We start from the raw sequence: 13,396 nt of genomic DNA, 5'->3' as shown, positions 1-13,396 counted from the left end.
GGGAAATGCTGAACATCTTTTAAAAAATAGGACAAAACTGAAACACAGATCAGCTCTGAGCTATAATCAACAAAGCCAATCCATTATATATATATATATATATATATATATATATATATATATATGTATGTATATATATAATAATCTATCTACATCTGCATCATGGAAAGTCAAGAAAGTCACCATTAAATCAAATAGTTCTTAGAAAGATATTTTATTAAGGAAGCTGTGACAGAAAACAGATATTTTTATACATTTATATTACCATTTCGAGTGGTGAATTTAGCTGCTCGGTCGTTCAGCGGATCAGATGCTGATTACAAAAATCCGACAAAAAGAATTCCACTCTGATTTCCTGAGAATTATAGAAATATAGAAAGCATTTACATCATTAATACTGTAGAATAAATTAATCCACTTTAATACTACATACACACTGATACCTGATGGAATACCACATAGGTTTTGGGCAAGATCTTTTCCAAATGTTAAAAACTAATGTCTTATTAGTTTCGTACTTTTTAGAAAACAGTCTTTGTGTAAAATAAAACAAAATAAATTTTAAAAAATTGAAAAAATTGTACACATATATATATATATATATATATATATATATATCTATATATCTATATGTGTCAACTTTGCCTGCAACTGAACCCCATTTTAAAGGGCCGGTGCCAATACTTTTGAGTATTTAAGCCAAGCCTTTACAGACCAGAGGGATCAAGTCAACATCACTGAGGATTTCAGAACCACATTTCACTCTCATGATGTAATTTTCTTTCCTAAAACAGAAAATAGGAACAAGAATGAATCTGCTAGGACATGTGTCTAGTCAGCAGCTTAACTGCTTATTAACATATTATTTAATTAGCCAACCATGACATACACAGCTATATTCACTGCCATAATAAAAGTCCTGAAGGAAATACAAAATGATTGTAAAAATGAGATTCCAGAAATTCCAGCTCCATACTCCTCCCTACATGCCACTTGTGTGACACACTAACGAGTCATTAGAGGAAATGGACCTGGTCAAGCTGGACACCTTACATCATGTCAAACAAGCTCGATGTCATAGCGTGAGCCAAATGTTTTGGAGTTTGTTTTCTGGAACATTCCGTTAGCTGGCATTAAACTGTGATGATTACATGCATGCAAAATGAGAAAATCCGTTAGCTATAAATAGCTCTATACAGACTCAGGACACACCCACATTTCCATATGTACGCTCACAGACTCTGCCTTAATTACTGCTTACGTTAAAAATCTTCATATAAATCATTCTTATCAAAAAATGTAATATATAAAAACGTCAATCTTACCTTACAAAACATCTAATCAGGCTTCTGTCAGGGGATTTAATACTGTCCTGCTGAATTCTCTGCTCTGATTGGTCCGGAGGTCTTGATTCGTTTCCATAGTAACAGATGAACAGCTTCTTTCTATGGCAGGAGCTCCACTTGGAAACATTTTCTGCTGAGATTTTTTTTATTTAGCATTTTTTGTAAGGAGTCTCCAGTGTCAGTGCTTTGTGGTAAAGCTGTAAAGTATTGAAAAATCTTTCTTGGGCAGAACACAAGCTCCTCATGTGTTTTCTATCGAAAGTGTAATTCCTGATTATGAATAATTTCCACCAATGTTACATGATGTCATTCTTTATTTAACACACAAGGTAATTTATGTATATTTTATCGCACACGTCAGAGATCCTGAGGTGTCCAGAAGACACTGCTGTGGTCTGAGTTGGCATGGTTATATTAATATTATTTAATATTATATTATATACACCGATCAGGCATAACATTATGACCACCTGCCTAATATTGTGTTGGTCAAAATGTTCACTTGCTGCCTAATATATCCCACCCACTAACAGGTGCCATGACGAGGAGATCATCAGTGCAATTAACTTTACCTCTCAGTGGTCATAATGTTATGCCTGATCAGTGTATATATATTATTGCATGTAGTGTTTTGGGGCTTTAATAAAACATCTCTTCATGGCAAGATCAGGAATTTTTAATAAAGCATTAAAGGGGGGGGGCATTCCTGAGGTTAGGGTTAGGTTTAGAAATAGTACGCACACACGTGCACACACACACACATTCTTTATCATGGATTTAATTCACACGAATTGCAGAAAGGAAGAAAAGGAGAAGAAGAGTTTCTTAATAAATATATCCACATTTGATTTTTTTTTAATTCTCCCTCATGCAGAGGGAAGTGTAAGGCTTCAGTGTAAAGCGTGTTTGGTTTTAATGACCTCTTTAGTGACCTCTCTTAGTGTGGCTCTTATTTGAAATCCAACACAAATCTGATCTGCGTGTCATTTTTTCAACTCCACCGTAATGAAGACTGTAAATGTTCTTCCATTTAATCTCCATTTAAACCTTAAACTCTATAAACACACACTAAAAACAAAAGACCACAACTCTGTTTTCGGAGTCCATTTTCTTTCATTTTTTTAAACAAAGCAAAAAAGCATTCTTAATAATAATAATAATAATAATAATAATAATAATAAAAAAAAGACAAAAGATAAATTCATTTGTACATTGTCTTTTGTCTTGTATTTTTGAATATATTAAATTAGGCCCATCCATGCATTGTAGCTGTCCTGGTGGATTTTAAAGTCCCCCGTTAAAAATACGGGTATCGATATCATGTGTACACACACACACACACACACACACACAAAGTGCTCTTGGGAATGCTCTCACACCACTTGAATCCTACGAGATATCGAATCTCCATGGCGACATTCAAGGTTGCACCAACCAGTTGTTGGCGTCTTCCAGAGCAGTATTGTCCTCCTCGTCTTCGTCGTCCTCGTCCAGTGGGTCGTTGGTTCGTAGAGCGAGCTCCCGTAGAAAGTCACGCTCTTGCGCCGAGCTCGGGTGTGTCGACTTGAGGCCGATCTTCTTTTTCACCAGGTGGAACTGGTCGCGCACGAAGTTGTAGAAGTCGTACTCGTACCTCATGCGGCGGTACAGCACCTGCAAGGCCTCCAACGTGGGCATGTGCTTCTTCACTGTTCCTGTCAGATTACCCACCTTCCAAAAAGCTGTTGGAGGCAGAAACAGATCTGATGAATAAAACACAGTGCTCAAAAATCTCATGCTTGCTTCTGTAGAACCTAAAACCTGCTTCTGTAATCATAAACACTGCCTCCTCAGACTTCTACTCAAGGTTTAATACTTAAACTGCGCAGTAAACAGACCTTAGAGGTACAGCTACACAAAAGGTGGAGTTTCCCAGAAATAGGAGTGTGTTTTACTTACACAAGATTCTGGCGTTGGATTTAAACCCATGTTCTTGCATGATATCAGCTAGAGCAAAACATTATTTGTAACATTTGAGCATCTGTAAGTAATATTGTGCTGCCATGATATCCAGTTATTATATACAATATTATATTATATTATATTATTACATAACATTCTTGCCAACATTTCATATTTAGCATAGGAGTTACAGAGTTGATCACTGCAGGATCTCCTCAATTAAAAAGAAAAATGGGAGCTGAGGCAATCGTCACATTGTTGTTCTACTTCTTGTTGATTTTTTCCTCTACAAGATTTTCTACAGTGAAATCCAGAGACAGTAATCTGTGATAATTCCAGGGGATCAACAGCCAAACCTAGTCTTGAAGATCACGTTATCGGGTATTTGATCTTAATATTAAATCCATCTTCTTGACCCACGCCTGATACACCAATTGCGTGTATAAATACACTGACCAGGCATAACATTATGACCACCTACCTAATATTTGTGTTGTTCCCCCTTTTGCTGCCAAAACAGCCCTGACACCTTTCTATCAGAACCAGCATTAACTTCTTCAGCAATTTTGATAGATACTGACCACTGCAGACCTGGAACACTCCACAAGAGCTGATCCAGTCGTCTAGCCATCACAATCTGGCCCTTTGTCAAACTCGCTCGAATCCTTACACTTGACCATTTTTCCTGCTTCTAACATCAACTTTGAGGACAAAATGTTCACTTACTGCCTAATATATCCCACCCACTAACAGGTGCCATGATGAGGAGATCATCAGTGTTATTCACTTCACCTCTCAGTGGTCATAATGTTATGGTATATATCTATATGCCATCTCTATGAGGTATTACCGAGTTACGAAATAAACGGTTGCTATATAAACACAGTATTTCATTTTTGAATTTATGAGCTAGATAGAAGGTGTGTTCTTGGTGTGTACCTGGGCTGTGGTAGATGTTCAGCACATCGCTGAAGTAGTGAGGTAGCAGTCTCTCAAGCAGGAGCAGCACATCCTCCAGCTCCTCTAAAATTCCCACCAGGAGAAAGTTCTCCATGACGTTCTGTTTGGCTCGCTCTAACGCCCATACACCTGGCTCCCTGTCTCACACACACAAACACACACACACACACACACACAACACATAATACATCTTTAACAACTTCAGCTGAAATGTTGCATTATAAATCAGATTATAAGATAATGTTTCATGTTAGTGATCCTCCATCTTTACGTGCATGACCACTTTACACAACCTCAAACACCTGTTCCTGTTCTCATGATCAGTGCAAACCGTGTGTGTAGGGAGAGCTTTACCTGCACTGAGGATGCTGACCACAGAAATACGGCACAATGTAGAAAAGGCGAGGATTTGAGCACTCGGGGAAGTTCTCCAGGATACACACGTTAATGTCCTGCAGTGAAACGGAGGTGACAGAGAGTGAGACTACTGAAGAACTCAAGCCGGTACAGATACAGACAGAGTATGGACACACGGCTGAGACAGGTGAGGTCTCACACTTGAGATTGATCATTAGAAAATTGTGTAAGAGCAACCTCTGTTATTCACAAGAGAGTTTACTATGGATTTATAGATAGACAGACAGACAGATAATTAGACAGACAGACAGACAGACAGACAGGCAGACAGATAGATAGATAGATAGATAGATAGATAGATAGATAGATAGATAGATAGATAGATAGATAGATAGATAGATAGATAGATAGATAGATAGATAGATAGATAGATAGAAGTGATCATGTGTGGTCAGAAGGGGGCGCCATTCTCTCACACACACACTCCTCGAGGAATTCGGCGGAAGTCGTTCATAAGGGAGTCTGATTCTTATCTTTCATCAACACAAACAACACAAAACACAATGACTTCCTGGACGAGTGCAACTTCCTCTCACTTATATGATGTGGGGAAAAAACAGCGACCGAAGGTCATGGATTCAAATATTAGCGTTAGGAAAAGTCATCTTTAAGAGACAGCGATATTTTAATAATAAATCAGATTAAAATAACTGAAGATATTTAAGTGCACGCGCAGGCGATCCAGCGATGTGGTTTTCAGTAAAATCCTATTCGACCACACACTGAGACTGTAACACGTTTACTTTCTGAAGTTTTCTTAAAAACACACTCTTCTAAAGACGTCTGAGGTTTTCCACACATGAATAATTCACAAGAAATATGATTATACCGTGTTCTTCAGGTTGCTGTTGAAATATTTGTACTTGGAAATAAAAATGCTATTTTTTTTCATTGACTTTCACTTTATGGTGTTTTCTTCTTTAACTGTGTTTCAACTGTGTAGAATTCTGAATATTATTATTTATTATTTCTAATACTACTATGAACAAAGAAGTATTTTTTTATTTAAATTTACAATAATGAAAATAATATATATATATATATATATATATATATATATATATATATATATATATATATATTTATTTATTTAAATGTACTTTATTTATTTGTTATGTATACGCTACAGCACAGTGAAATAATTTTCTTCAAATATTCCAGCTTGACAGGAAGTTGGGGTCAAAGCACAGGGTCAGCTATGATATAGCATCCCTGAAGCTAGAGACGTGGTTAAGGGAGAACCCTTCCTCAAGAACCCCGACTTTCTGAGCAGTAACTCAGAGCCTTCTTAGATAGATAGATAGATAGATAGATAGATAGATAGATAGATAGATAGATAGATAGATAGATAGATAGATAGATAGATGGATAGATAGATAGATAGATAGATAGATAGATAGATAGATAGATAGATAGATAGATAGATAGATAGATAGATAGATGACAGACAGACAGATAGGCAGACAGACAGACAGATAGATAGATAGATAGATAGATAGATAGATAGATAGATAGATAGATAGATAGATAGATAGATAGATAGATAGATAGATAGATGACAGACAGACAGACAGACAGATAGATAGATAGATAGATAGCAGCTTCTAGTGTTTTCTGAATCAAGTTCGGATTGTTCAAATTTGTGATTTCTGTCACAAACAGTGGGTGGAGATGGACACGAGTGCAGTTTAATAAGGTCAAAGGAAGAGAAATCCAAAATGTCAGACATGATCAAAGACAAAACCCAGGCATGAGTTAGGCGTCAAGCAGACAGACGAGACGAGGCAGAACAACCTTGTGAACCGACGATTATCTAAAACCCAGATCTACAAGAATCAACAGCTTGGTGAAGTCAAACCCTGAGCAAGGTGAGTGCTTACACACTGCAGGCTGTAACGTGAGCAGATGCGTGTTAGCATTAAGACAGTGAACATGAACGCAACAGTCTTAGCGTCGGTGCTGCTTTGTAGTTTGTATACAACATCTGTACAGGGCACATGTGGATATAATCCTGATACTCAAGACGCATAAAACGACCGGCTGTGAATGGAGTGTTTGTACTTCTGGTGTTTGTCAATCACTAAACCTGTCCTAATTTAGGCTCAGCTATAACACACATGCCTCAATCATTAAAACGTCATTTTATTCTTTTAATGGCATTGCTGTAGAGAAAAATCTGTAAAAGTAAACACAAAAAACTTAAACTGATCTTGAAAGCATATAGAAAATATACATCATTGTTATTTTCACTGTTTCCTTGTGACTGGTTTGGCCAAAATTCAAAATTTACAATACAACATTTTGCTTTTTTTGTGCTTTTCTGTGGAAAACTAGTTGAATTGGATTGCACAGGATTGTTCTTTTAAACTCACACCATGTGTCTCAAGCAGAATCCGCAAAAAAAAAATTTGCAGTGATTCAAAAAACCCCAAGATCCTCCAGAGTTTGATTTTATATTCATTTCTGCAATCACAAAATCATGAAATCCTGGAACAACTGGACAGCTGTGGCTCAGAACCTGCTGTGTGTGTTGTAGAGCAAATGCCTGTCGAGGTTATCATGTGATTCTGACATGACGAAAGCTACAAAGATGAGAAGAGAGAAGGAGAAATCCCTCGTATGTCTTTATGTCCGCTGATGTCTGTTGGAATGATCCTTTAAATGTTTATGTAGGTTTATTATGCCATGTCATCAGGAATATAGCCCCATGAACCCTATCCTGAAGTCCAGTGTATGAAAGATGTTCGAGTTATAATGACCTTGGCTCAGGACTGACCTGCGAGCGCTCTATCTGTAAGTGCCTATAAACCTTCTGTCATTGCCTCTGGTTTGGCGCTCAGGCACACTGCGGTTTCATGCAATGTGCAAAACTACTCATGTGCCGGTGAAGCAAAGTGAGCACACACGCGCACACACACGCACACACACAGCAGGCAGTTGTGCTGTAGTACAGAATGCTATGAAATTTCACACCATTTAGCTGCACTTTACACAGGGCTGAGTTTAAAAAAGTGAGAACGAAGGTGATATAAAAACAAAATGTGAAGCAGATGTTTTCAGGGAGGTCAGAGACATTTCAGCAGTGAAAGTTCAAGGCTAATGACATGAAGGTTGCGATTTTTAATCCCACGAATGCCTGAAAACCTTTCCTGACTCAGAATCTTCAACTACTGAACCTTCAACTATTAAAACCTCAACTACTGATCTCTCAACAACTGAAGCCTCAACTATTGAACTACTGAATTCCCAAATAAACCCTTAACTACTGAACCCTCAACTGAACTCTCAACTACTGAACCCTTAACTTCTGAACCTTCAAATGAATGAATCCTCAAACTACTGAACCTTCAACTACTTAACCCTCAACTACTGAATGCTCAACGACTGAACCCTCAACTACTGACTCAACTACTGAACTCTTAACTGAACCATCACCTACTGAAATCACAACTACTGAACTCTTAAGTGGAACCTCAACTACTGAACTCTCAACTACTGAACCCTAAACTACTGAAACCTCAACTACTGATCAGCCCTGTGCCTTGTATTTTGTCTACCCATTAACCCGAGTCTGTTAAATGTATAAATGTTCAACTTTATTCTTTTTTTCTTCCAGAATTAAGGTCATCTGTCAGATGTTTAGCTTTACAGAAAGTGACTGCTTCTACTGAAAACATCTCCATTTGAACGGCAGGAAATGCAACAGATAAAGTCTTTATGATAAAAAAATAAAAGCCCCAAGGTTAAAAAAACAAGCAGTTCTCATTCACTACTAGCCTGAAGCTGAAAAATGGATCAGTAGAAGTACAAGATTTAACACTTCATTTGAACTCATGTGGAGGTGGTGGTGAGATAATGAGAGGTGCAACAGAAAAGCATTCAGGTCTGCCTTTTTTCTGGGAAGTGACCATGACTACATTAATTGCGGTGCCTTTATACTTCCTGACCCCTGGATGGGTGAATGAGATGTTTCTACTGGTACAGCAGTGAGTCAAAATACCTTCCACTTTTGTCTTTCAGACTTTACCCTAATAGTTCATTTCATTCACTTCTAGCTGTCTGAACCCTTTACCTTTTATGGAGTTTTTTGGGCATCCCTATATGCTAATGAGCTGTGTCAGGAACTCGCTTTGCATTGGAAAAATTGCACAAAATTGTAAGGTGAAAACACTAAAATTTGTTTTATGTGACAAGTATAACTAGTGGTCTAATAGTGACCAAACAAAAAATGTTTCTGAATCAAAATGTAATTTTTACTGGGAAGAAAAAAAAATTCAAATTGTTTCCCTAAATAATTGGATTTCATGTAGAATGTAGGAAAACAAAGTAGTTTATTTTTTATTTTTATTTTTTTTAAAAAAAGATAAAATCTTGATGAGGTATCCTTAAGAAAAAAATAAAAATAAATAAATAAATAAATAAAAAAAAACAACAGAAAAACTAAATTTCTCCCTAGACATATTTACTCATTTAAAGCTTTAAACATTTTTCTAGAAAAAAGCACAAAATTATTTGTCAACAGAATAAAATATGAAACTTGAAATAAGTGAAATATCTAGAAATTTAAATAATTAATTAAATATAAAAAAAATCAGAGAAATATAAGTTGAATTTGAGATATGTTTAACTAAGAGTCTTAACAATGTCACCGTCTTTATTATCTTCATTTGCTCCTGAGCTTTATAAGAGCTCTGTGGTTGACCATTTGCTCCACTTTGTGATGGCTTTTAAACAACAGTTAGAGTGCTGTGTATTCTTGGGTACATCCATCTCTACCAAAGTGGTCATTATTGCTTGAGTGGGCTTCCCATAATGCTCCATTTCTCTCTGTGTACTTTGAGGTGTGTCCAGGAATATAAGACGTCTATTGTCAACAAATAACCACATCCATCATCCATCATCCATTAGTACAGCCAAGCCAAGCAAACAAATCAGGAAAGGTTTACAAAGCTGGCTTGATGCAGTGAGCACTGATATCTTTGATATCTAGTTCAACATCATCAGATCTAGAATTAATCTTAAGAAGGATTATAATAAAGGCACTATAAAATGTGGCACTGATCCAATACCAGTATCCATCAAGGACCAAAGGATTCATCACTCTGCCTCCTCTGGCTTGCTTTCTTCCCATAGTGCATCCTGGTGTCATGTCTTTCCTAGATAAGTGACGCACACATGATGTTAAAGAAAAAACATTTCCCATTTCCCACACATCACTCACTCACCTGGACACTAGAAAGGGGAATTATGTTAGAATGCAGTTTGTTGACTACGGTTCAGCATTTAACACTATAATCCCCTCCACACTCACCACCAATCTGGAGCACCTAGGACTCAGCCCATCTCTGTGTCAGTGGATCTCCAATTTCCTAACTGGCAGACCACAGGTAGTAAGGATGGGCAGACATGTCTCTGCCTCACTCACCCTCAGCACTGGAGCCTCTCAGGGTTGTGTTCTGAGCCCCCTGCTGTACTCTTTGTACACGTATGACTGCATGGCCACTACCAACTCCACCAACATTATCAAGTTTGCTGATGACACCATTGTGGTCGGATTGATCTCCGACAACAATGAGACGGCCTACCTGGAGGAGATTAAGACTCTGGAGAACTGGTGCCTGAGGAACAACCTCCACCTTAACGTCAGCAAGACTAAGGAGCTGATAGTGGACTTCAGTAGAAAGCAGGAGAGGAACTACCAGACCCCTGTGATCAACAGCAGCCCAGTGGAGAGAGTGGACAGCTTCAGATACCTTGGTGTTCAAATCACTCAGGATCTGTCATGGTCCTGTTATATCAGCACCATGGTGAAGAAGGCCCGACAGCATCTCTTCCACCTCAGATGCTTGAGAGACTTTAGACTGCCTGCTAAGGTGCTAAGGAACTTTTATTCCTGCACCATAGAAAGCATCCTGATGGGAAACATCACCACCTGGTTCGGGAACAGCACCATGCAGGACAGACGAGCTCTTCAGAGGGTGGTGCGATCAGCTGAGCGCATCATCTGTACCGAGCTCCCTGACAGCTCCCCTCTACAACAAGCGGTGCTGGACCATGGCCAGGAAGATTGTGAAGGACCTCAGCCATCCCAATAATGGACTTTTCTCTCTGCTGAGGTCTGGGAAGCGCTTCCGCTCCCTGAAGCCCAACACTGAGAGACTGAGGAGAAGCTTCTTCCCGCAGGCTATACGGTCTCTCAATCAGAACCTCACATAGGACTCATCTGATTAGACCTACTATGTTCCTACACTCGTGTTGGAACTCCAACCAACCACACCGGATATTGCACATTACAGGACTGTGGCACACAAACACATAACATACATGTTGCACAGTCTGCTCCCGTGTACATACAAAGAGGATTTTTGCACATCTGCACTTTAAAGATGGACAATACCACTGCTCTCATCACCTCATTCCACTTCGTGACCACCCAGTACTGCTGCTGTCTACATCTTGGTCACTATTGCACACTACACACTTCACTCTATATAATTGTTGCAATAATTTTGTACTGCTGCTGTTTGCACCTTGGACACTATTGCACTACACTCTATTCACTTTACACTTTATATAAATTTATAATTTTACATAACTTTGCATCACAGCTGTTGTATTTTACACTTCCTGTATGTACATTTTACACTTTTACACATACATATTCTTATTTTATATATATATATATATATATATATATATATATATATATATATATATATATATATATATATATATATTATATATACATACCCTACTTTATTTATATTTATTATATTTTATTCTGTTTTTTTATTCTATTATATTTTTTTGTGAACTTGTTTTTATATTTTTATATTTCGTATTTTAGTATAATTTGTATTCTTATTTTTTATGTTTTGTATTTTTGTATTTTATTTTTATATTTTTTATCTTGTCTTTGTTCTGTCCTTATTCCTTATTCCTTTTCCTAGGATCATAACAGTTGTGTAAGCATTTCACTGCATATCATACTGTGTACGATTATGTATATGACTAATAAAATTTTTATTTGATTTTGAAAAAAACAGTTCTCCTTCTTTCGTTGCTCAATGGTCAAGTTCTGATGCTCACATGTTCATTGTAGGTGATGTTACTGTTCAGCATGGGCACTCTGACCACTCTGCAGTTACACAGCCTCATAGACAGCAAGCTTTTCATCAGAGCCAGCATTCACTATAATAGATCTTCTGTGGGTTCGGACCAGATGAGGTAACATCCGGCATAACCTGTGCCAAATTGAAACGTGTGGACCAAATGACCTGCTGTGGCGACCCTGAACAGGGGGCAGCCGAAACAACAACACCACACTGTACATGAGACATGAGTGTAACAATGTAGTTCAAATCACATACATATGTTCAGAATTGAATCATTTTGTAAATTCAGCTTAATTAGGACAGGATTAAAATGCAGTAAGCGGAGGGAGGAAATCTGACATGATATAATGGATTTATAAAACAACACATAAGACAACTATAGTTTGCACTAAATTGCAATAGATTTTGGTAAATGGTGTTTGTTTTTTAATATGCAAAGAAACTAAAGTAAAAAAAAAAAATTAAAAGTGTATTTTGTTTAAATTTTCTTGTAATTTTTTGTAGAGATTTTAGTCGTTTTATTTATTTATTTTTACAAAATTTTATTTTATTTGCTTGTTTATTTATTTATTGATTTTACATTAAAAATACTGCAGATGTTTTTGAACCCTGTTATTGCTGCTAAAGTTATTTTTACTTTGTTCAAACAATATTCTACCATAATTATGACGAATTTGGATGGTTCTTTGGATGGATTTTTTTCCAGTCTGGATTTTTTCCAGTCTGTTATTGTGTTGTTATTAAGAGCATGATTAAATTTTTCAATCTGTCACTGAGAAGAAGAAGAAAGGCTTAAAGCCATGAAAACGTGTGTCGCAATTTACCCGAATGTCATTAATAAACGCTCGTCAGTCCTATCAGAAGGGTAAGCTGTGCTTCTTTAAAACACTAAACATCTTAGCATCTTTCCTTCACATTCAGACATTCAAAACCTTCTGAAATGCGTCAGGGATTTTGTTTTTAATTAAACAGACTCTGAACAGACGAGATGTCGGCTTTGAAGCCGAATCTGGGAAGATAAAGCGCGTGCTTCTTCTCTGTTCGTTCGTCTGTAAACATCCTGTTTCCCTCATTGATTGTTTTTTTTTTTTTTTGCTCATCAGACCTGAAAGTTAAATGAAATGAAATAAAAATAAAAAAATCTACAAAGACCTTTCGAGGTACTGCCACAGAAGTCGGGATGGTTCGCGTTTAGAGTCGCTGAACAACAGATCTTTATTTTTTTCATAAATTTATCTGCTGTTTACAGACTGAATTTGGTCCATCGAGATACTTTCTGGGTTCACATCTGGATCACGGTCCGCTCCGCTAAACCACAAGCCCTGGCCTGGATGACACACTATTAAGAGGTCATTTTCTGTTCATTTTTCTTTTTCAAATTTATTTTAATAATATTGGAATTTGTTCAGAGTCCAAAATATTCAGTGTTAATGACATGAAGGTTGTGAGTTCAAATCCCAAGAATGCCTAAAAAAATCTTCCTTGGGTCATTGGACCCTTAACTACTGAACCCTCGACTCCTGTACTCGTTCATTTGTAAGACACACAATGTGAAGTGAGGTGCGACTTTATTTCTTATTAAGATCTACGCATGGCTTATAGTGGTAGAAACTCATT

The 13,396-nt window shown here is 37.3% G+C and overlaps 1 protein-coding gene across 2 annotated transcripts in view; it reads right to left on the bottom strand.

Moving 5' to 3' along the window:
• Positions 1 to 632: 632 nt before the first annotated feature.
• The window catches only part of usta (uronyl 2-sulfotransferase a), an 82,441-nt gene continuing 69,677 nt past the window's right edge, over positions 633 to 13,396 (bottom strand). The window contains exons 5-7 of one of the 2 annotated variants that reach the window (XM_058393622.1): positions 4,602 to 4,699; positions 4,227 to 4,384; positions 633 to 3,067 (exon numbers count right to left, since the gene is read on the bottom strand). In XM_058393622.1, the coding sequence (XP_058249605.1) occupies positions 2,766 to 3,067; positions 4,227 to 4,384; positions 4,602 to 4,699 (558 nt within the window). In that variant the 3' untranslated portion in view covers positions 633 to 2,765. The remainder of the gene's footprint in view (positions 3,068 to 4,226; positions 4,385 to 4,601; positions 4,700 to 13,396) is intronic. The other variant, XM_058393621.1, reaches the window with a different exon arrangement.

Source organism: Hemibagrus wyckioides, linkage group LG06, assembly GCF_019097595.1.
Source record: "Hemibagrus wyckioides isolate EC202008001 linkage group LG06, SWU_Hwy_1.0, whole genome shotgun sequence".
Lineage (NCBI taxonomy): Eukaryota > Metazoa > Chordata > Actinopteri > Siluriformes > Bagridae > Hemibagrus > Hemibagrus wyckioides.
Note: the sequence above shows the minus strand (reverse complement) of the source record. Positions and strands in the feature narration are given on the sequence as shown.